Source organism: Hemiscyllium ocellatum, chromosome 21, assembly GCF_020745735.1.
Source record: "Hemiscyllium ocellatum isolate sHemOce1 chromosome 21, sHemOce1.pat.X.cur, whole genome shotgun sequence".
Classification (NCBI taxonomy): Eukaryota; Metazoa; Chordata; class Chondrichthyes; order Orectolobiformes; family Hemiscylliidae; genus Hemiscyllium; species Hemiscyllium ocellatum.
Window position 1 is genome coordinate 53,615,193 of NC_083421.1, and position 25,678 is coordinate 53,640,870.

Sequence of the window (25,678 nt, forward strand, 5' to 3'; positions counted from 1 at the left end):
AAAAGAAAGAGAGCCATGTAGTCAGCAAGTGCGCAAGTTTCTGAGACAGCAAAGCTTAGCAGTTTCTAAAACAGTCAGAATAGATTAAAGAAAAAGGGCTCAAGTGATTTAACGCCAGTAACAAAGCTCAAACAACAAAGGCTGTGCTTAAGGAATCCATGTTAAGTAGCAAGTGACCCACATTAGCTGTTTAAGGGTCTCATGAAGAGACATTACCTAAAGAAATCAGCATTGAGTAAATGCAGAAATTTGCAAGAAATAAATCAAAAACATATGTAAACTAAAGAAGAAATGAAAATAGGATGATTTTTTCATTGAAATTTGAGTATTTCTAAGGTTGTTGTTGAGAGTATTACAGTTGAATTCCTGATATTTACAACACAATTGCTTCAACATTGTTCTTATGTCATGTAAATTCATGTCTTAATTTTCTTGTGTGTAAAATAAACTTTGGTGTTCTTTTGTTAAAAGTACATTGGCAGCCTCTTGCAAATATGTCAATGACTGGATCACCACAGAAACCAACTTGCAACAATAAACCTGATCCTCCATCAAGGCAGGTTTCACTCTGGAATGGTTTGCCCAGTATTGCCAGCAGCTGGGATCATTATACAACAGCAATCAAGTCTTCTCCTTTGATCTAACATAAGTTTTAATATTCTTCGTTAACCACGGATGCCTCACTTCTCCTGTTGGGTTTTGTGACTTTAAGGAATTTATGTTTGTTATAAACCACACATTAATTCTTGAAGTATTAACCATCATCTATACACCATCAGACCTTCAAAAGGTATTTTCACAAACAATTAACTTCCCCCTCATACTTAGTTACCTCTGATTTAGATTTAAGACGGTAGTTTCAAATCAAATCCACTATATTCAAACTTAAATGGAAAAGCCCATCATAATATGGTCACTTTTCCTTAAAGAATTGTTTTAAAAACTGAATTGGCCTTTTCTCATTGCAATAACAAATGGTAAATACCAACAACATGGGGAAGTAAGCACATGGGTAAAAAGAAATCAGAAACAGATCACGGTTTCTTCATCGTCACTGGTACAAAGTCCTGACCTTTCCCAAATAGGACTGTGATATAATCATCAGCAGTGTAGCAGTTCCTCCACCTTCTCGATTGCAATTGAAAATGGCCTTGCCAGCAGTTCTCACAGCCAATGAAGTTGAAAAAAAATCCAATCAGAGTAGATTAGGTTAATGTGCAGTGGACTGCAGGCAATTCTACGTTCCTAGCAGAGAGGCTAATCACAGTATAACTCATGACTATTAAATCTACTATAGCAAAACAACCTTCCTGTTTGACAAGAGTTTACTCATAGCCAGTTAGAGTGCAAATCTCATTAACAAGGACTATTTTGTATATTCCCAAAAGCATTGTATCACAATCCTACAGCTGTCAGAATAACCTAACTAATTCTGCACATTTCCTGGATTCTGGACATGGATAATTTTCTTTAAAAAAAACATAGCTGCTGTGGGAACAAAAATATGATGCAAGGCTGTGAATAAAGCAAAAATACTTTGCAATTACAGAAAAGAAAGAAACATACTTGGCTCGTAAAACGGTCATTGCACTATCCCTGCGATCCTGCCACAGTGCATGCAAAAAAGCAATGGCAGCACGATGGATGAGAGGAGGACACCAATATTTTCCTTGTTGCTTGGAGTCTATGAATTCCAATACCACCTGGAGACAGCTCCATTCTCCCAGAATAAACTCCTGTGAATATACATCATTGAACTGTCTGTTAATTTAAAATTGCCAACGTGACATTCAATGTTTTGCTCAACTGGGAGGTTAGCTCTCCATAGACAGATTAGTCTTTATTTCTCACCTTTGATCCAACAGCATCATCTTTCACTTCTAAGTTGAGGAAGAGCTCAATCAAACCAGGCTGCGTCTCCACAGCAACTGTTAAAAACTCCAGGATCATCACCTTAATCCGCATGTCCTAAATCACAGAAATTGTTTTTTTAAATAATACTTGGAAGAACATGCTTGCTCAGCTCTTGTTGTTAAATGCCCTTTCAGAATGCTAACTGTGCTACATGTATTGTATATTTGCTCTTAGAGTCAGCAGCATAAACATTTAGCATTAATATTTTGTAAAACAACAAATAAACACCTCTGTCTTGCTCTGCAGTCTATTAAGAAACGCATCACGTATTGCTGCAGCATCACTTCCAAGGCAGGCATACACGGACATCGGGGCCACCTGCAAAGCAATTAAGAAATGTTTCAAGGCATGCATTCATACTCGTTTTTCATATGACTTGTTTCGACTTACCAGTTTCCAAATTGTTTTGTCATTGCCTAGTATCCTTCAGTCTCAAAATCTAAACTCTCTATGCTTTATTAAAGAGGACTAAAACAACATGGTGGGTCGCAAGGTAGTAGAGAACGACAGAGGAATAGTAAATTGAGCTTCCACACTGATCACATATTCCTTCTCTTCTCATCACATCTACTTGCCCACTCCTCCCTTCAATTCTCGCAATGTCACAATTTAATTATCAACTGATTGAAAACAGAAGCTAGATGCTGGAGAATAATTATGAAACATTACCTAGCTTTTCAGATACCTTTCTTAGGGATAGGATTTATGCGCACTTGGAAAATCATGGCTTCATTAGGGACAGTCAGCATGGTCGTGTGGGGGGCAGGTCATGCCTTATTAACTTGATTGAACTTTTCCACGAAGATGACAAAGGTGATTAATGAGGGTACAGCAGTATACATTGTCCACCTGGATTCCAGTAAGGCTTTTGAAGGTCTTTTATGGTAGGGTCATCCAGAAGATTAAGATACATGGGATTTATAGTGAATTGACCACATGGATTCACAATTGGCTTGCCTATAGAAGACGGACAGGTGTGGTAGAATGGTGTTTTGCTGGCTGGAGGTCCATGACTAGGGGAACCATACTGGGAGCTCTGTTTGTGGTATATATAAGTGACTTGGATAAAACTGTACATGGGTAGATTAGTAAGTTTGCAGATGATACAAAGACCAGGGCAGTCGTGGATAGTGTAGAAGGTTGTTAAAGGATACAACAGGTTATAGATCAGTTGCAGATATGGAGGAGAAACGGCAAATGTAATTTAATCTGGATAAGTGAGAGATGCTGCACTTTGAGAAATCAAATATTAAAGAAAAGTATGCAGTTAATGGCTGATCCTGAACAGCAGTGATATACAGAGGGATCTTGGGGTTCAAGTCCATAGCTCCCTGAAAATGGCCACACAAGTTGACAGGCTGGTAAAGAAGGTACATGGCATGCTTGCCTTTATTGGTCAGGGAACTGAGTAAGAGTCAGAATGACACGTTGCAGCATTACTAGACTTAGATTAGGCCACACGTACATTATTGCATTTGATTCTGGTCGCCACATTAATGTGATGGTTATATTCTTGTGTAATCACTTGTTATAGGAAAATCACACTTTAGAAATAGCGCTTAAAGTGTTGGCGATGTAACCACTTGATAAAAGTTCAAGCTTTAGAAACCATGTCCCCAATTTGTCAATCACATTATGGTAAATTCACGTTAACTAAACGCACGTTACAGCATAATGACCTGTATTTTTCCAACAAATAGATATTTGACAATTCAGCCTGCTTTTTGCCGCTGTTCCTGATTGAATAGGGATGCCACATCAGCAGTTTTCCAATCATCTAGTATTTCTCCAGTACCTGATTATTTTTGCAAAATTACAACCAATATTTCCACTATCTCTTGCTTTTTTAAAAAAAGGATCCTCGGAATCAAGGTATCAAAGCCAACAGACGTCTCTGCCTTTAGTCCCAATAGTTTGCCCAATATCACTTCTTTAGTAATAATAATAGTACTTGATTCCTCCCTCATATTCTTTAGTATAAGAGGAAATTTAAAGTATCTTCCTCTGTAAAAACTGATGGAAAGTATTTCACTCTTCTTTAATTTCCTTATTCCATAAAATCATCTCCTCAGATCCATTTTCTGAGAGACCTATATTCACGTTGACCTTATATATTTACAGAAGCTCAGTTTTTATATTCCTTGTTAGTTTGCCCTTGTAGTTTATTTTCTATCATCATTTTAGTCCTACTTTGCTAGAATCTGGATTTATCCTGGTCTTCAGTGCTATCACTGACTCTGGCCTCCTTATATGCCTTTCCTTTCAACTTAATACTCTTCTGAACTTCCTTAGTCAATCTTCTTTCCTAACTGGGATGTATTTTTTGCTGAGAATAATGAATTATCTCAAATGTCTGCCACTGCTTGCGTACGGTAATTTCACTGTGATTTCTCTTAAGTTAAACACAATTGTTTCTGAACCAAGTTTCTCGCTCTCGAACTGAAAATTACATTCATAACTACTTCTTCCTGGAGGATCTTTTACTAGGTAGTCATTTATTAAACCTGCCTCACTGCCCATTACCAGATTTAAAATAGCCTACTCACTGGTTGGCTCCATGACACATTGCTCGAGAAAACTATTCCTAATGCAGTCTATGAATTAATTGTTGTAGCTACACTTTCCAATTTAAATAATCCAATCAACAAGATTAAAGTTACTCATAATTATTTCTCTATTTTTATTGAAGTCCTGTTATTTGTTGATTTATAGGTTTTACATTACTTAAGAATAGTATGCACTACCTATTCAACTTTGAGCCAATGGATTCTCAACCCAAAGTACACCTGAGTCCATAACTCTCAGTTGAAGCCTGGCTATAGATTTGGTCCAAAGATGAACATAAATTAAACATGCAGCTACAAATGACCACTAAAGTATAAAGCAAATCTGTTTCTGTAAATGTAATTGTTGAATCAGGATTATAGCACCGGAATTAACAAAACAACATTGAAAAATTACTGTAATCTGCATTACATGTCCCAAAGGATCTCGACATGCTAGTCACACAGCTTGTTGCTCCTTGTTTAGGAAATCTAGAACATCAAGATACAACCTTAGGATAAGGTGTCAATAATTTTGGATTAAGACGAAGAGAGCTGTGAATTTGAGGAATTACGGATCCTAAAGATTTCTGGATGCTCTGTCATTAAATATATAGATAAATTGATTTCCAATCTCAAAAATGTGGAGCAAGCAGAGAATTTGAAATAAAGGGAGAAGATCAGTCAGGGTCAAAATGAATGGCCAGACAGACAAGATAAGTATGCACGTGATCTCACCCTTAGCTCATTTTGAATGCTGCCGGTCATAGTCCCTAAAGTAACATGAAACGCTAGCACTCCAAGTTAAAGCACTCTCAGAATTAGTTAACATCCTCACACACTTACAACATAAACCTAATTCCTCACCCAACATACCCTTTTACTGCACCTGTTGTCTCAGACTCTTGCTCAACTCAGCACTCTTGATACGTGAATCTAGATACTATCTTGATACACCAGTCAGGCTGGGCATGAGATGTCAGTAAGCTATGAACACAGAGGGTTTTTTTTCCCTCTTTGCAGCACAGGGATTTGGGGCCCCCTTGCACGAATCAAAAGTTCACACCCAAGTTCAGGAGATAATAAGGAAGGTTAATGGATTGTTGCAATTTATTTCAAAGGGAATATGGTGTAACAATTGTGGAGGGCCTTGATAAAGCTCTGCAATGCACTAGTTAGACTTGACCTAGAATACTGGACAATTTGGTTCCCTCGCCAAAGGAAGGACAGACAGGCATTGGAGGCAGTCTAGAGAAGGTTCACTACGTTGACACTGAGCATGCAGGCTGAATCAATTAGACTTGTACTCATTGGTGTTTAGAAGAATGAGAGGAGATCTCATTGAAAAAAAGATGATTCTTAGGGGGCTTGGCAGAGTGGACATAGAGGTGTTAGATTCCCTTTCGAGACAGTCTATGACAAAAAGGCCTAATACAATAAGGGGTCACCAATTTAAGACACAGATGAAGAGTAATTTTTACTCTGAGGGTAATCAATCTGTGGAATCCTTAACCATAGGCAGCTGGCAAAGCTGAGTCACTGGGTACGTTCAAGATTGAATAAGAGTTTTAATCAGTAAAAGAATCAAGAGTTATGAGATGAGGCAAGAAAGCAGAGTTGAGGATTATCAGATCAGTGAGTAAAAAGTGAGGTCTGCAGATGCTGGAGATCAGAGCTGAAAATGTGTTGCTCGTTAAAGCACAGCAGGTTAGGCAGCATCCAAGGAACAGGAAATTCGACGTTTCGGGCCAGAGCCCTTCATCAGAAATGAGGAGAGGGTGCCAGATTATCAGATCAGTCATGATCACACAATAGCAGAGCAGATGAGGTGGACTTACTTCTGATCTTACATGTTATAGGACACATGAACTTCAAAAAATAACTTACCATTGCAAGTCTCTTTAGGAGCTGGATAGCAAGGCGTGGCAATGCAGGATCATGCCTGTGGTATATATACTTTGCCAAAACTGCTATTAAGTTATTACCATGGGTACCTGAAATAGGTAACACAAGTATAAAATTAAACCAAACAAAACAGGTTTAATATTATCCAGGCTGCAAGAACTGAGTTCCAATTATCATATTAGCACCACCAGACGTTACAGAAGGTACAGCAAAAGATTCGCTATTTGTTCATTTTTCAGAAGTCAGCGATGTTGAGGTGGGAGTAAAGGGCAAGTGCTAAGTGATGAGTCATTCAAAGACCAAGATTACACGTGCCCACTTTGTGGCCAAACTCTATTTCCCACTACATCATCGCAGTCTGCCACTCTGCTCAATGGACAGAGTCTTTATGTTCCAGATTTATTGTCCCTCTTACCCCAAATATGACTTCATCTTTGATTTCTAATCTGTCAAACCAGCCAGTTAATGTAAGTGTTTCCAAACTTAAACTCATCTACATCTACTTGAAAAAGCAATGCTCCTCAGCCAGCTCAAAAGATAATATGGAAAAAGGCACAACAATCTAACTGAAATTACAGAAAACACAATTAATATAAACTGAATTACACTCTCAATGTTCCAAAGCAGAGAGCAATAGAAGCAGTGTAGGGTTAACAGAAATCAAAATCATGAACAAACAACTGGAGAAACTCAGTAGTCTGACAGCATCTGTGGTGAGAGAAACAGAGTAAACATTTCAAGTCCAATAGGACACCTCTTCAGAACATAGATAACATTTGTCTGGACAAACTATAATCAATAATCCACCCAGATTCAGAAGTAGTCTGTGCATTTCAAATCAGAGTAACTATGAATAGCAGAGTACCTATTGATATAATCTGGACAGACGAAGAATAATTCTAAAGCCAATCTTTACTCAGTTTAACTTGTATTCAAAGCGAAACATAACAAGCATACGCCCCTTAACTGAGCTATACCACAGTTTTAGCAAGTGCCTTTTTGTACTCAAGTGAAAGATCAGTTAATGTCCTCCAATTCTACATAACTGAACACAGTTGATTTACAAACAACACATACAGTAAAATGAACTTCATTATTTTCCTCTGGTTTGTAATTGGTTAACTTCAATCCTTTTGTAAAGCCAAAATGTGTCATTAAATGCCTCTTTGGAACTATAACATCAGCAAATGATAAATGTTATGTTGGACAGCACACTAACAGTTTAAAATCATTGCATAACACCAGCAGCAGTAACTATTTCATCCTGCTCCAAATATTATTTTTGATCATTCATTGCACCCCACAATTATTACATACCATGTTGTGTTAGGGCCTGTTCCAATGGCGAAACTACTTCTGATGATGGTTTCAGTTTGATGACATTGTTAGTTATAGAAAACGCTAGCTTGATGGTCTGAATGAGTGTTTGGCCGGATCCTTCAGATCCACAGCTGCATTGGGAAGAAAAAAGAAAAAAAAGCAGAAAATTGGATAAAATTTGTATTTCTAAATTGTCAAAACAAGTAGCTGCATAAGTGCTCAACATGAGGGATAAGGCAAGTTTCATAGTTACAAAGCCCTCATAGAACTTGGAGAAAGTGAGGACTGCAGATGCTGGAGATGAGAGTCAAGAGTGTGGTGCTGGAACAGCACAGCAGGTCAGGCAGCATCCAAGGAGGAGAATCGACGTTTCGGGCATAAGCCCTTCATCAGGAACAAGGAATGCATGCCTGAAACGTAAATTTTCCTGCTCCTCAGATGCTGCCTGACCTGCTGTGTTTTTCCAACATCACACTCAACTCCTCACAGAACTTGTCTAATTGTAATTACTCTATTCTCTTACTCCTATTTGCATCAGAGAATTATAAGATGTCCTTAAAACCATCAAGTCTGCACTAAAAAAAAGACTCTAAATCTACACTAGCCTCACTTGCTAGCACTTGGACCATTAGACTCGAATGCTATGACATTGCAAGTGCTTACCCAAATACTTTGGAGGTTTCCCGTTTCAACTACCTCCCCTTCCAAGGCAGTGCATTCCACATTCCCACCACCCTCTCAACCTAAAAAGGTCTTCAAATTCCGACTAAACCTTCTGTTTTTCATCTTAAAATTTATGATCCTTTTGATTGAAACCAAAGAAAACAGCTGCTTACTACCCAACCTATGATCCTCAATCTTATACATCTCAATCTTTTCCTTATCTCGCCTTAAACATTGCTAGGGAGCGACATGGTGGTTCAGTGGTTAGCACTGCTGCCTCACAGCATCAGGGACTCGGGTTCAATTCCAGCCTTGGACGACTGTCTGTGTGGAGTTTGCACATTCTTAGTGTCGGCGTGGGTTTCCTCCGGGTGCTCCGGTTTCCTCCCACAATCCAAAGATGCGCAGGTCAGGTAAATTTGCCATGTTAAATTGTCCATAGTATCAGGGGTGAATATAAAGTAGGGGAATGGGTCTGGATGGGTTACTCTTCGGAGGGTTGGTGTGGACTTGTTGGGCCGAAGGGCCTGTTTCCATACTGTAGGGTACCTAATCTAATCTAATTCACCACAATAATCTAGGATAAACTCATCCAGACTTGGTGTTCAGCCCACTATTAAGCCCACGAAAAACCTCCAATGTCTCATCACTCAATGTCAAACTGCTCAAGAACCTCAAAGTATATCTTCTTGAATTCTGTACCTACATCCTTCTCTTTCAAAGTGAAGACATATGAAAGCACTTGTTTTGCATCACACTAATATTCTCTAGTTCCATACAGATTGCCTTCTACTTCCTAACGGTCCCTACACTTTCTCTGGTTATCTTCTTCCTTCTCATACATTTTAGATCATACTGGGATCTCCCTATAATCTTAATCACCAGCATTCTTCATGCCCCCTCTTTTGTTTTCTTAATTGCATTCCCAGTTCACCACTGCACTTAAAATACTCTAGAGTCTCCGTGGGTTTGCTCCCTTTGTACAAAGCTCTTTTCCTTATCTCGCCCTAAACATTGCTAGACATCCAGTGTTCTTTGGGCATATTGCTCCAACATTCCCTCCTACAGGGACCATTTTGGGCCTGCACTCTCACCAATTCCATTTTAATAACCCCCCTACCACTGTGATGCTGTCTAATTACCCAGAGGCAGCTGTTCCCAGTCTACTTTGGCCAAATCTGGTCTTCAGCAGCAAAGGTAAATCAGTTTGACCACGTAACATTATATTGTAAGTGGTGTCTATTTTTCAATTCATAAAATATAGTTACTTTCACAGTACTTCAATGCTCTGAGGAAATGTTGCTCGGTCAGATGCGCCATTTTTCAGATCAGACATTAATCAGGGGCTCCTTCTGCCCTCTGCCCCCCAAAAAAACCCATGGTAGTATCTCAAATTAGAGGAGAATTGGCTCCAAACACTTGGCCAATATTTAATCCTCATTCAACATCACACAAAAAAGATTATCTGATCGTCTATAATTTGCTGTCTGTCAGAACTTACTGCATGCAAATTAGCCACTCACTTTAGGGTGTAGGTTTGCTCACTGAGCGGTAGGTTTGATCCATGGATACCAAACCTACAGCTCAGCGAGCAAACCTACACCTTAAACCTCAACCTGAGCTACAAACCTTCACAGACCTTGCAAAAGCCATTCACTTCCTAGGTGAGAAACAGTTATAGAACAGGCCAGACCCCCTTCAAAACACTTCAAGGTAACCCAGACCGTAACTTTGCTAGTTGTTTTAAACAGGTGTAATATGGATATTCCAGGAGGGATGCAGCTAGTGAAACCACCAAGTTTTAAACAAAATAGAATTTATTTACAAGATTACCGAATGAAACACAAAGGAAAACAAAATACCAAATAACTTTTCGACCCAACAGATCATCCCAACTTAACGATGCTATTTCCAATACTTACACCAACTCCCAAGAACACCCTTTGGCACAAAGGTAAAATCAAACACAGGGTCTTACAGGAGAAATGTCAGTGAGAGAGGGGACCAGCATGGACCTGCTTTGTTGGGGCCAGCAGCTTCAAACACTACTGTGCCAAAACCAAACCAGAGGAAAGCTGAGCTGGCAGAAGTGGCCAGTCCTCTTTCATTGTACAAGTGTTTTTTTTCCTAAAAATTTGGAAGTCTTTTTCATGAGGTAGTATGTTAGCTATAATTAAATTGGCCCTAAAACCCATCCAAACCTGACTTTCCAGAATCTGTCTTTTACAACCTCCTGAAAAAAAGCCAAGGAGAATATCACCTTGTTAAAGAAGCAGCATCATCACAAATTACTACATTCAAAAGAGTATTACGGCTTTCAAGTGTTTTGAGATGTCTCATGGCTGTCAATGCTCTCATCAAATGGAAGTTATTCACGACAAATACCTTTGAGAAAACCTAAGGCATTTATAATCTTAAAAAGGTTCCTCTTAAAAAGATCTTTCCCTTGCCCAACTTAAATCCTCTATATCTACCATTTAGATGAAGCACATCAAGTACAGCTTTCCCACTAAAAAACAAACTCTCCTAACACTCTAGTACCAAAGTCCTGCCTTTTACATTTGTAACGTTTTGATCTCATGCGCTCTACCCTAGTTATCAAAGACACAGCAATGGCTGTAATGCTACATTTCTCTCCTTGGTCAAAATAAGATTCATGTGAAGTAAGTTTGGGTAGTTTCAAAGGTACCAGTGAGTATCACTTCATAATACAAAAAGTCTCTCATATAGCTCGAAAGTATTCTAACTTCAGTGAAGCAAAAACAACTGTAAAAGACAAATGCATAACTAAACATTTTTCCAAGATGCAATCACTGCTAAGGGAAAAAGAGAAAATATATTTCTCTGCTTCAGAGATGCTCATGCCATATATGGTACATGAGGCTACCAAATTTGAATAGCTAACAATTATTTATTCAACTTCATATGCCATGCATTTATATATCCAAAAAAATGAAATTTAAATAATCATCTGCTTATAGCAGGTTAAGTTTAACATATGATATTTTTATGCCAATTAAATGGTACAATACCCTTCATATACAAGCTATGAAGTTTATTTTTTAACAAAGTTTTGTAAACGCAGCATGAAGTTATCTAGTTACAATCAACAGAGCTTTGTATCTGTCAAAAGTGCATAGTAGTTTGATATAAACTACACCTTGCCTAATCAAATTCTGTATTACAACTTACCTATTAGGCTGCACAGCCATTACTGCATCAATGGTATCCACACCAACAGCCATAATATTTATGATGGCCTGCCCTGCTTCTGTGTTTGCCAAACAATGGGTGCACAAAGACTGAAGACTGAGTGAGTTACTAAATGGAGGAAAGAAAAAAGTTAAGCTTCACGTAATATAACTGCTTCTTTCTCATCAGCCCACCTCAAAAGACACTGACAAAAAAATTGTATCCTTACAACATACCTGCCTTGTGATTCCTCTGCTGGATTCAGATGCAGGATGGTATAAATAAGTTCAAAAATTAGGCAACCTGTGATTCCAATTGAAAAACATGGAATTACAAATACATTAAAATTGCATCACGCAGACTTATACTTACATGTATGTTGCGCACCTCAAATAATAAACTTTAAAAATAGGAAGAAAATAATATTGTTTCATCTTTGTTTACAACAGAACAGCCTCCAGCTATGACAAAAATATGGAGGTTCACAGAGATTTGCAGCTGCAAAGAGTTGCTATGCTAGATTGGAGACTGGTGGTGCCATCTGTATTTCCTTGCTTTGGATAAACAATTAGTATATATTTCCAAGAGACAGAAACATTCTAGAATTTTCTTACATTTCTGAACGATCAGCTTATTGCACTTGCAATATAAAGCAATGCGATGCTGTATATTTTGGACAAGAACAGTGCCTGGGAACAAGGGGAGTACTAACAAGTCTCAGTGAACTCATTTAAACACTGCAAACTTCCAGGCAGAGAGGTGGTAGGCATAGAGGCGGCAGGCATAGAGGCGTGAGATGATTTCAAAGAAGAATGGTGGTGGACCAAAATTAATGACCACTTAAGGGCTCATCCTTAAGGGCAATTTCTTCAGCTTCAGATTGAGTAAGAGAAGGTCACCTTACTGAAGAAAAAACTAATCCCCCATTAATGAAAGCCAAAACACCATATGCTTTCTTAACAACCCTGTCCACTTGGGTGGCCATTTTAAGGGATCTATGTACCTGCACACCAAGATCCCGCTGTTCCTCCACACTGCCAAGAATCCTATCCTTAATCCTGTACTCAGCTTTCAAATTCGACCTTCCAAAATGCATCACCTCACATTTATCCAGGCTGAACTCCATCTGCCACCTCTCAGCCCATCTCTGCATCCTGTCAATGTCCCACTGCAGCCTACAACAGCCCTCTATACTGTCAACGACACCTCCAACCTTTGTGTTGTCTGCAAACTTGCTGACCCATCCTTCAATCCCCTCACCCAAATCATTAATAAAAATTACAAAGAGTAGAGGCCCAAGGACAGAGATGCTTTGGAGAGAGTTCAGAGGAGGTTTACCAGGATGCTGCCTGGATTGGAAGGCTTATCTTATGAAGAGAGGTTGACTGAGCTCGGACTTTTTTCATTGGAGAAAAGGAGGAGGAGAGGAGACCTAATTGAGGTATACAAGGTAATGAGAGGCATAGATAGGTTCGATAGCCAGAGACTATTTCCCAGGGCAGAAATGACTAACACGAGGGGTCATAGTTTTAAGCTGGTTGGAGGAAAGTATAGAGGGGATGTCAGAGATGGGTTCATTACGCAGAATTGAGAGAGCATGGAATGTGTAGCCAGCAGCAGTTGTGGAAGCAAGGTCATTGGGGATATTTGAGAGACTGCTGGACATGGATATGGTCACAGAAATTTGAGGGTGCGTCCATGAGGATCAATGGTCGGCACAACATCGTGGGCTGAAGGGCCTGTTCTGTGCTGTACTGTTCTATGTTCTAAACTGGACCCACGTTAAAAACCAGTTCTGAGGAAGGATCACTCGACCCAAGACATTAACTGATTTCCCTCCACAGAGGGTGCCAGACCTGTTGAGCTTTTCCATCAATTTCTGTTTTTGGTTCCTAAAATGTTAACTCTGCTTTCTCTCCATAGATGCTGCTGGATGTGCTAAATTCCTCCAGCAATTCATGTTTTTGTTTTAGATTTCTAGCATCCATCATTCTTTGTGTTTTTTTTTTAAAAAGCCAGCTACTAGATTCATTAACAGGTATTGGCGTGCTGGCAGTTGGTGGGAGACCACCTTCAACGTGCACCGGCCTACACAGTATCAAGCAACTGGATCAAGGGCTAGGGTTTGGCTGAGAGCCATCTCTTGGCCATTGCTTCTTTCTTCCACTTGCCAATGTCCAAAAGATACCTCAAACAGCACTGATCTTTCCAGTGGGTACTTATTTATCCTGAAGGCCCAGAGGATATTGTGCTGGCAGTGGCACAAGTGTACCAGTCTAACCAGCTGACTGTTAGCAGCTAGGACTTTCTGGTCTGGGGTCCTAAGTTCAGCAGAAAGTCTGCCAGCAGCCAATTAGCTGCCCAATTGCTGGAAGATATAGCAGGATCTCTCCCCTTAGTAGGTGAATATTTCTCTCCTGGAAACACAAACGTTTGGACTAACGGTAAGATCCTGGCCAAAAAGGTTGAAAGGGGACTCAATTTTTTTTTTAAATTCACAGAACTGGCATAAGCTGTGCTCAAATCTAATATTGCCCATTGTTTTCATATTGTTGGCATCAAGTCCATTTGTAGATTTAGCCTCAACTAAATTAGCTAAATTGGATAATGTGGTATAATCCCAGATAGTAAAAATATTCTAAACATACTGTTGCCTGAAGAAATGAAAAATTGAGAGCTTCACCAACAGAAGCAATTCTCATAATACCTTTTTCCATATAGGAGCCAAAACATAGAATTACAAGCAAGCCTCATTACAGGGCTACAATATGCTGCAGTTGAAAATTATTGACATGAAAAATCAGAACATATGACTGTGAAATAAGGTTTTAAAATGGTTTTTGAATACAACTTACATACCATTAAGATTATACTACTACAGCACAGTTGTTTGCTGTGAATTTATGCAAGTATCTTAATAAATCATTTCCAGTTCAAGAGTTTTACAAACTTGGGAGATTATTCCCTGAAAAAAAATTCACTTATCAGATAATGCCTGCTATGTGTACAGTTTGAACATTGTTGCTGCCATGATACTAATGCATACACAAATAATTTAAAAGTATAATCAATTACAAAGGTCATAAAAGCTCAACTCAAACAGCAGCATTTACACAAGTTAAAAATTGTATGCTTTAACTTGACAACATTGTAAGAAGGCACTGCAATAAGTTCCTGAAATGTGTTGTCAAAGGCACCCAGTAGAGAAACAGAAAGAAGGCTTTGCCTGACTGCTCCACTGGCTCAAGACAACATTGAAGCATTCATGTCAATACTTGAAGTAAATCCCCCCCCCCCCCCCCAGATTGACATTCCGACTCCATCCAAAACACAATCAGTACTGTTAAATGAAGCTTGTTGAGTATCAAAATGGCAATTGTTTACTTAAACAGTAATTACACAATTGAATTAGATTAGATTATGTACAGTGTGGAAACAGGCCCTTCGTCCCAACAAGTCCACACCGACCTGCCAAAGCGCAACCCACCCAGACCCATTCCCCTACATTTACCCCTGCACCTAATATTACGGGCAATTTAGCAGGGGTTCACCTAACCTGCACATTTTTGGACATGTGGGAGGAAACCGGAGCACCCGGAGGAAACCCACGTAGACACGGAGAATGTGCAAACTCCACAGTCAGTCGCCTGAGGCGGGAATTGAACCCGGGTCTCTGGCGCTGAGGCAGCAGTGCTAACCACTGTGCCACCATGCCGCCCATAAAAGACTGTTTACAACACTGAGATGGCCGGGAATCGAACCCGGGTCAACTGGTTGGAAGGCAGCTATGCTCACCACTATACCACCATCACCCACACGTGAAGCGCATTGAAAATATGAGCAACACGTGAAGGTATTATACAAATCTTTTAGCCTAATTTGTATCATCCATAACCACAGGTGAGTTGCCAGAGGACTGGAGCAGGGCTAATGCTATGTATTGAGAAAGGCTGTAAAGAGAAGCCTACTATGAGTCTGACATCAGTGGTGGCTATGTGTTTGGAGGGGTTTCCGACAGATAGGATCTACACTCATTTGGAGAGACAATGAATGGTTAGGGACAATCAGCCTGGTTTTGTACAAAGAAAATCATGTCTCAAGTTGATTGAGGTTTTGAGAAAGTAACCAAAAAGATTGAGGAGGGCAGAGAGGTAGATGGTTTATATGACTTTGACATGGGTCTGCATGGTAGAATAATTAGTAAAGTTAGATCACATGGGATTCAAGGACAGCTTATCAATTGATACAAAATTGGCTTTATGATAAGAGACAGAGGGGTGGTGGTGGAGGGTTACCTTTTAGACTGGAGGCCTGTAACCACCTGGGTCCACTTTTGCTTGTTATTTAGATAAATGATTTCAATGAGAACGGAGGTATGATTACTAAGTTTGCACATGACATCAAAATCGGTTGTGTTGTGGACTGTAAAGAAAATTATCTAAGATTGCAAAAAGATCTTGATCAATTGGGTCAATGGGCTCAGGTGTGGCAGATGGAGTTTAATTTGGATAAATGCAAGACATGCATTTTGATGAAACAAAGAGGACAGGACTTATACATTTAATGAAGGGCCCTGGGTAGTATTGTCAAACAGAGACCTAGGTGTACAGGTACATAATTCTTCAATATTTGTGTCACAGGAACACAGGATGATTAATGTGTGCAGCATGCTTGCCTTCATTGCTCAGGCCTTTAAGTTTAGGAATTGGGACATCATGTTGAGGTTGTACAGGACATTGGTGAGGCCTCTTCTGGAGTACTTTGTCCAGCTCTGGTTATACGCAGAATATGATTAAATTGGAGGGGGTCCAGGAAAGATTTATCAACATGTTGCTGGGAATGGAGGATTTGAGTTATAAAAATAGGCTGGAGCATAGCAGATTGAGTGGGGATCTTATTGAAGTTTATAAAAACATGATAAAGGCACTGATAAGGGGAACAGTAAAGGCTAGATGTAAAGCAGGAGAGTTCAAAACGAAGGGGTATTTTTCAAGGAGAGAGAAAGACTTGAAAGGACATGAGAGCAACTTATTTTTTAGAATGCAGAATGGTTAGTATGTGGAATGAACTGCCAGAAGTTGTAGTGGATGCAGGTACAGGTACAGTTACAACGCTTAAAAGACATTTGGCTAAATACAGGTGGACAGGTGATATTAATTTAATGTGGGAATATGATTGGCTTTGACTTAGGTGTCTGCTTCCATGCTGTATGATACTCTCGACTAATCGAAGAATATGTTTACATCATTTGTGCAGAAATCCTTACCAATTTCCTCCCGTACGCCATAGACATTGTAGCGCCATTTATGGTAGGTGGGCAGTAATTCTTTTAAAACAAAGACCACACAAGGTAGAAGACCTCGACTCTGAGTACTCCCCAGCTGCCCCTGTTGGAATGCACAAAAACAAAATGGCATGTGTGAAAAGCACATATTAAATTGAATTTAGTATACCACTAATCTGCGGTACTGCCAAATACAAAACAAGATACTAATAACATAGAACCAAGAAAAAGGTTAACTCTATGAATGGTATCCCATGATTTTACTGACATTTTCCCAAAACAGCGTCTCTTATTTTTAAAAACCTTGATATTAAATACATACTACCCATAATTTAGTTAAGACGAATGGAGCGTAATGCATATTACCCTAGCAGTTCCAGCAGTGACATTAATTTTGCTGTTTGTTTCATAACATATGAAGCATTTCTAATTTTAATTTGTTCACACATCACCAAATTCTCTTTCTATAATACTGGTATTTTCTATATTTTAGTAGAATGAATCAGATATATGGAATAGCATGTTGCTGAGCAGCAGTACCAAACTTTGTATCAATTGCAGTATTGATACAACTGGGAGAACGACTGGGGATATCACCATATAGTCCCAATCTCGTAAACTCAAAAAACGCTTGGCTCATGTCAATGATTACTTCAGTTTACCGTGAGAAGGATTACACGAGATTAATTCAAGAGATCCAAGTAGAAACACTGAGTTTCTCACCAATAATTTTCAAATTGTATTCTGACACTACATTTGTATCTTGTTTCATGAAATTTCCACTCAAGTGCAGACAGGTCATGTCTGAACACAGCAACAGAACTGCATGTACTCAGCTGAAAATCTAGCTGTAGAATTGAGGATCAAACTAAATTCAGAAAGCTGCAATGGCAATCTTAGATAACTGATTCAGGCAAATACCATTACTGCTTACAATTTATCAATTTCCAAACAGGCAGCAGGCAGTGTTTCAGTTTTGGACCATTTAGCCTTTATATATGGACTACTCAATGCAGTCAATAATAATTGATACCACACTTAGGTGCACTTCACCTATTAACATTAGTGATAAAAATATTGTACTTCTGACCAAAGTTTCCTAACAGGAACCGACAGAATCAACCTATCCACTAATCCAATAAATATCCGTTATTTGACCGAACAGAGCACAGTATTCAAACTCAACAGAAAACATTACAAAATGCTTCACACATTGTTCTATGCACAAGCTGCCTTGTCAATTACTGGATGTTTTTGTTAACATCACACACAATCCTCACTAAAAGCAGAAACTTGTGCCACATTACATACAACTATCAAGTTATTTGAACCATTGGACAAGTATATTTTGCACAAAACACTATTTTAAGTATTCAATTCTCTCCACCCTCCCTCGACTTTATAGATTGAATTCTTGGATTCAAATTGAAAGGAATACAAACCCTGGAAATAAATCACAGTAATTTTGAAAGTAATAATATAAGACAGACTAATACCATATTTCATGAATAACAGTGAAAATGTTCCCATGTACGAACTAATGAAAAGTCATCTTGATATCTCCAACACAGGTTGTTTCAGAGAGATTACTTAATTTCCAAGATAAAAAACAAAGCAATTTAAACACAGGCATTTAAGAAGCAACTTTACCTTGACAAGTGTTGTAACCAGTCGGAGAAAGGCCATTGTGACACTGTACTCGCCCTGCGGTCTCTCAATGCTCAGCAGTAGGTTACCATAACTACCAGCTTGCATTCCTTCAGCCCTTCAAGAAATAAATGTTGATTGCTGTATGTCCAATTTCTCCATCAATATGACAACAAAATTCAATGCAGCAAAGTATTCTTTCTTGGAAATTATTTGGAGAAAGCCAGAGTGTCAACAGGCAATGTGCTAATAAGAACCAATTCCATTTGCTATGTCCTCCTGAATATAAAATTTATCACTTACCCTCATCAGGATAGTAAAAAGCAAAACAAATAAGGAACAGAAAGAATTTTAAACCCCATTAGAATAGGCAGGTGAAAGGAAGGATTTATGCATTTAAGAATCAAGACAAAAATTAGAGAAAAGACAGTGCAAACTTCGGTGTAAGTCTTCAAAGCCAGCATAAAGCCATTATCCATACGACAAGAAATTTTAAATAAAAGTGAAATTAAGTTGCACATAATAATCCAACAGATTTCAATAGCCTGTAAACAAAATTTGTTCAAACTTTTTTTTTTGGGGGGGGGCACGGTTGTGACTAGTATAGCATGGCTCTGAGAAGACAACTATAGTAAAACAAAGATGTTTCCATGTAAGCTTTAATTCTGAAGTTTCTTCCTTAATGCATAATTTATTCATAGTGCTTTAAAATTCTACACAATTCTAATTGTGCCTGCACTAATCAAAGACAAATATGTTCATTGTCCAGGCAACTTGCAACTCACGTACACTAATATTTCTTTAAAGTAAACCATGGAATTGAAAGGTCTCGTGCACCAGCCTGGATTTACTTACTATGTCAGTCAAAGAATTATTCCCTAGTCATTCCTGTGAAGCAGGCAAAGACTTTCACTAAGAGGGTTGCAACGCAGTTTTAACAAAGCAATCAGGACCTTCCATCAGCCTAGAAAACCAAGAATCTCAAAAACCATCTGTTCAACTGCTAAAGGCAGCAGTACCAATGCAACCCAATGTCTCTTTACAAACAATTTACACTGATCCATGTTAACTTTTATTTGAAACTCTTTGGGTTCACCTAATCTCTAATATGTATATTAGTACAGTATTTCTTTTTGCATGCAGTAATTAATAAACACCTAGTTAAATTGTCTTAATATAAAACAGAGGGCCATTTGGTTCTCAGAGTGGGAGAAAGGGAAGGGATTGTTGTTTAATTAACCTTATTTCAACTAATGAGTTCGGGTGAATTAAAGAAAAGGGTGTCAGTTAATCCTTCTTCATCCAGGAATTTAACATTTTAGGTCATCTTGTCTGGAACCAGAATGAATTGGGAAAACTCACCCAGAGTCTGCTGGCAACATTTAATAGCTTTGGCTAATAAAAAGTTACCAACCTTAAATTTGAAACAAACAACTGATCTAGTATGGAAATTATATATAAAGAGAGCTTTAAAGTTACTTTAAAATATTTTCTAAATACTGGAACTAATGACAGAAATCCCCCAGTCAACAGTAAACTTCAATTTAAAAGTATACAAGATCGAAATGCAAAGATAACATTACTGGTCATAAGAGACTTTATAGCTGCAAGTACGGAGAGGACAATTCTGCATTGCAAATAATTAAGTCAAAAACAAAAAGGAATTATGTGGTCTTCTGAATTTTGCCATGCCAACAGGCCTGAGTAATATAACTGTTAGTCATTAAAGATTAAAGGAAGGCTCAGATTGTTTTGTTGAAAAAGGTGACATATGATGCTCACACGTGATGACAATGACAGCATCATCTATGTCTACAGTGTTCAAAATGGCAGTCTCCATACACTGTTGCGAAGTTAGTGTGTGTAAAGTTGTAAAATGGGGGAAACCGTTTAAAAGATGGTGCTTAGACTTATAATGGATATCTGAACAGCAGTTTAAAGTGCAGGTGCACAGACAGCATCTGAACTGAAGCATTTTGTATCGAACAGCTTGGTAGCATTTTTAACCAAGTTTTTTTTTTAAATTTAGTCTTCTGATGTTAAAAATCAATTAAGTTTAAATCTTATATTTTGACTACTAAGAACCAATCCAATTGTAAAGAAATTAAGAGGTCAGCAAGGGAATAAAACGTGAGGGCATTTGGGAAATCAGTGACAGCGAACTGCAAGCTTAAGATTAAATATCTGGCTCTCACAGAAGCTTTAAGCTCTCCAATTAAGCACCACCTAAAAGACATTACGACAATTTTAACAAGAATTAGACAGAGAAAGATGTTCCTGGTGGAAGATCAGAGCGGAGGGTGAGGGATGTTCCAGTAAACTCATTCGAGCTGTAATTTTGAGACATTAAATTCTATTGTTTTGTTATATAAGTGAGACTTGTATTTATTTAAACTGCATACCACTAGGGTTTTGTTTCAGGAATAATGAGTTAGAGGGGAATTATTCAGTTCAGTAGTGGTGCTGTTAATTTGTTTACTGTTGGAGTTAGTTAAATAATGTTACTTGTCGATTATAGAGCGAGTAAAAGAATTTCATTTAACCACTCCTTTATAACAGATTGGGAGAGGTGAGAGATAAGTTATTATATTTTTCACACTCTTTAACAGATAAAGCGAGGCAAGCCTCAGTGTTTTGGTTTTAGAGGCGAGGGTCAACCTCTGCTTTACAACAATATTCCCAGGAAGATGTTGAGTGTCACATTTGTGCATTAAACTGTCCAATTAGTTCTAAGACAATTCAACTCTGAAAGATAGCTAACCAGTATTTCTACCTGGATACAAGTCCCACGGGATTCAAGTTGTCATGAAGATGGGTTTTCAAAGGAGTTAGGAATCCATTGGTTTAAAAATAAAACTCTCCTAAAAGATAGCCTTGAATTTCACAAAATCTGTCTGGCTCAATTCTGGCGGGATGACTAAAGAGGCTAAAAGTTTCTGTTAATCACTGTGCAAGAGTGTAGTGGTAGCTTAACTATTATTGACAAGATCAAATTCATGAACACTTGGAACAATATGGGAAAATTCATCTAAAGTATACTGCAGGGAATCTAATCTAATCTTACTCACAGAGAGAAGCTACAAGGAAAATATTCGCCAAAAAGATCAGCTCTATGGTTAAGTTACCAGGTTGAGGTCATAGTCAGAGAGATATACAGATGTACAGTTTGGAAACAGATCCTTTGGTCAAACTTTCCATATCCTAAAGTAATCTAGTCCCATTTGTCAGCATTTGGTCCATATCCCTTTCAACTCTTCCTAAACATATACCCATCCAGACACTCATTCCATATATGACCACCCTATGCATAAAAATATTTTCTCTGGAGGTCCCTTTTAAATCTTTCCCCCTCACCCTAAACCTATGCCTTTTGGACTCCCCCACTCCAGGGAAAAGACCTTGTCTATTGAACTTATCCATGCCCCTCATGATTTTATAAATCTCTATGAGGTCACTCCTCAGCCTCCAATGCTCCAGGGAAAATAGCTCAAGCCTATTCAGCCTCTCCCAATAGCTCAAACACTCCAACCCTGGCAACATCCTTGTAAATCCTTTCTGAACCTTTACAAAATTCTCAACTTCTTTCCTGTAGCAGGGAGACCAGAATTGAATGCAATATTCCAAAAGTAACCTAATCAATATGCTGTACAGCCATAGCATGACCTCCCAACTCCTATACTCGATGCACTGACCAATAAAGACAAGCATACCAAATGCCTTCTTCACTATCCTATCTACCTGTGACTCCATCTTCAAGGAACTATGAACCTGCATTTCAACGTCCCTTTGCTTAGTAACATTTCCTAGGACCTTATACGTCCTGCCCTGATTTGCCTTTCCAAAATTCAGCATCTCACATTTATCTAAATTAAACTCCATCATCCACTCCTCAGCCCATTGGCTCATCTGATCAAGATCCTGTTGTACTTTGAGGTAACCTTCTTCCCTGTCTACTACACCATCTATTTTGGTGTCATCTGCAAATTTACTAACCATATCTCCTATGTTTACATCTAAGTCATTTACATAAATGAAGAAAAGCAATGGACCTAGCACAAATCCTGCAAGCACACCACTGGTCACAGGCCTCCACTTTGAAAAGGTCATAAGGAATCAAACAAAAAATAAATTACTTGACAGTCCGGGAAAAATCAAACATCTATTTAAGAGACCGTGTGAACTTTATCTATGAAATGGTTTCTTCAGTTGTATAAAGGTGGGATTTTTTGTCTGTAGTTTAAGCTGCCTTCAGAATTACTGTTTAGTCAATAGTGCTTTTAATTTGATTATTCTGGTCAAAGGGTTAAAATATGAAATCCTGTATCATAATTCCAGTTTTAACTAGAAATTTGAATTTTTTTTGTAAAAATTAATTGAAGAGGCAATGAAGTAGAAAAAGTTATAAAATTTAATTCAATCACTACTCTCAAGCAATCTGGATTTTACATTTTACTTTGTAACAAAATTTATAATCAATACCTGAGGGATTGAGCAATCCCAGTGACTTGTGTAACAGAATACGGTAAGAAGCCTGTATGTTGTAGATCTGCCCAAACCTAAATACAGAACAGAAGTTCATGCAGTTCATTTGTTAGGTATACAATAAAGTACAAAAGCCTTCATGTAACCAAAGAATGCACTCAAAAAGAAAAATGTTTTAAGACAGCAATAGAATTTAAAAACAATATTTCTTAAAATCTAAATTAAGTTATTAGTAAGTAGCATAACACCTACAGATTAATGCTTCAAGTAAATTGCTGTTTTTGCCAATGTATAAATCTGACTCAAGTGTGGTCTAGTTACGCTTATGTGAAAAATCCAGCTATTTGGCATTACTTTTAAAAATTTATCTGTTTTCAGTCAAAAATTAAGTGATGAAATCAAGTTATATCTCCTGATTTTGCTCTTGCTGGATTCTGACAAAACTTTCAAAAAGCTGCTTTCAATGTGTGGTTCATTTTTCATTGGAATTTCTTTTCTGAAGGTGGTAGCTCAACATAATATACTGGTGCAATGAATAGGCTGATCTGACTTAACTTTCAACATGGTTCACTTTTATCCTAATACGATGCTCTGAACCTTGTAGAAAAAAGTTAGTGCTCAGATGAAATGTAATAAACTATAGGTGTTTTGCACATAAATTAGTTTTTGCATATTTTGTAGCTCTAAAGTTAATTAAATTTAGCCTGTTAAATCTCTGGTCTATATGTTCACAGTTTGTTTAACTAAAAACGCATATGAAAGTATAGCACAAGGGTATCCTTAAATCAAACTGGTGGCCAAACTGCAGCTGGGATTATTGTTAATTAGCAGTGGCCAAAGTGAAAAGGCACAGATTTCAGATCAGAATGGACACTGTCCGCATCTGAAATAATCAGGTCATGGAATGACAAAATGATGCAAAAAAATTAAAACTGTAACGTAGATGAGGTCACACGCACAGTTCTTCACATGGCGAGTTGCTAATCTCACCTGTGATATCGGGAAGAGGTCGCCAAATAGAAGCTTAGAGCTTTCCCACAATGAGAACAGGAGAAGATAAAAAGAAAAAGAGCGAGTCAACCTCCACTGAATCCATGCCCTTCTTAGCAGCTATCTTAAGAATGGAACTGCAGAGGATTGGGAACAGTTAACCTGCCCATTCTCTCAACCAGAAGAAGTTGATTAGCAAAGGGAAAACCTAAAAAGATTGGAGAAAATAAAAATTCCGTGGCTTCCATTTGTCCTTAAATACATACATTAACACAACGTTTTGTCCAATTGTGTCTATTGCATTTTACCTTGGCTGGCATCCGAGTGGCCAGAACAGTTAGGGTATTTACACAAGAAGCAATCACATCTGTTGGAGGATTTAGCACAGAACTAAGCCTGCAACAAGCATAAAACTATTAGCACAAAACAATTCACATTTTCCATTACAAACCTAAACTTTAAGATTGTCAAGTAATCAATCTAACACTATTTGAGAGTGCTGCATGAATAACTCTGTTGCTAAATTAGAAAATATTAATATCTTTTGCCAAATGGAAAACTTGATTCATGAGTTCTTAGTTGAAATGAAAAACAGACCAATACTGAAGCAACTTAGCAGTCATGCCAGTTATCCAAAATCTGGTCGCGTACAGACAACACTACACATGCATACAAATATAACCTTTAAAATATTGTATGTTTTACTCTTAGCTTCATAAAATATCTTTTAAATATTTTACCTTTGGATTAACATGTACAGACGAGAAGTGATTGGCAGCAGATAATCGGTAATAGACCAATCCGTGCTGATGATTTTGTGTACTAAATCAATAATCGGTTTGACCTTCCGGCAGTGAAGAAGAACATCTGGTACAATAAGACAAAACTATACATAAAACCTATCTCAATACATTTATAGTTAACCATCATAAGTTAACCATTTAAGGATTAATGTAATGTTACAGAAACAAAATGTCTGTTGTCAAATAATACCAAAGGTTGAACTAACAATTTGCTACTGATAATTTATGAAACCACCTGCATGAAAATATGTTATGCAAGGCATTTATTAAATTTAAATGGCAAAAAGTGAATTGATATCAGGTGAGTTCCAAATGCCTTTGTCAGTTCAACAGCCCAGATTTGGGAAATCAAGACAATTGTTATATAGAATTGTTAAAACATTTGATAAAGACATGTGTAACCTTAGTTTTCATCTGAAAATACCCTCAAATTTGCTTTGAATACTACTGCCAATAATTTGAATTTGCCGTGTTAAATAATTTGAAATCAATAATTTCAATTACACAATTAACATTAGAAAATGAGCATTTAATGCTTAAACAAAAAAAATCATCAAGAACTATGAATTCAGGGAAGTCTGTACACTAGTAATAAACAGGCAGAAATTGAAAACCATTTTGGCCCAGATTTTGCAAACAGCAGCTTCTGGAACGTGCACTCGGACAGTTAAACACAAATCTAGAAGTTTCTGGCAATAATTATATGCTCTCCTGCAGGGCTCACTGTTGGAAGATCCTAGTGTACAATCGAGTATACACTAAACTGACAAGTACTTGCCTTTCAGACTATTGGCCATGCTCTAAAAACCCTTTAAGTTACACATTCAAGTGTAACTGAACTTTTAGTTCACTAAACTAAGTTCAAAATTACTGAACAGCCTCTTTTGTCTTAAAAAAATTTTAATTTTATATTTGTGGAATATTAAATATTCCTA

At 37.9% G+C, this 25,678-nt stretch overlaps 1 protein-coding gene across 2 annotated transcripts in view; it reads right to left on the reverse strand.

Annotated features, from left to right (window-relative positions):
- nup188 (nucleoporin 188) overlaps positions 1–25,678 on the reverse strand; it is a 100,040-nt gene that overhangs the window by 38,666 nt on the left and 35,696 nt on the right. The window contains exons 17-28 of one of the 2 annotated variants that reach the window (XM_060841481.1): positions 24,681–24,807; positions 24,249–24,336; positions 22,948–23,024; positions 18,472–18,586; positions 16,804–16,924; positions 11,774–11,840; positions 11,538–11,666; positions 7,680–7,813; positions 6,345–6,451; positions 2,143–2,232; positions 1,852–1,968; positions 1,567–1,736 (exon numbers count right to left, since the gene is read on the reverse strand). In XM_060841481.1, coding sequence (XP_060697464.1) covers positions 1,567–1,736; positions 1,852–1,968; positions 2,143–2,232; positions 6,345–6,451; positions 7,680–7,813; positions 11,538–11,666; positions 11,774–11,840; positions 16,804–16,924; positions 18,472–18,586; positions 22,948–23,024; positions 24,249–24,336; positions 24,681–24,807 — 1,342 coding nt within the window. Of the gene's footprint in view, positions 1–1,566; positions 1,758–1,851; positions 1,969–2,142; positions 2,233–6,344; positions 6,452–7,679; positions 7,814–11,537; positions 11,667–11,773; positions 11,841–16,803; positions 16,925–18,471; positions 18,587–22,947; positions 23,025–24,248; positions 24,337–24,680; positions 24,808–25,678 lie in introns of both variants that reach the window. The other variant, XM_060841480.1, reaches the window with a different exon arrangement.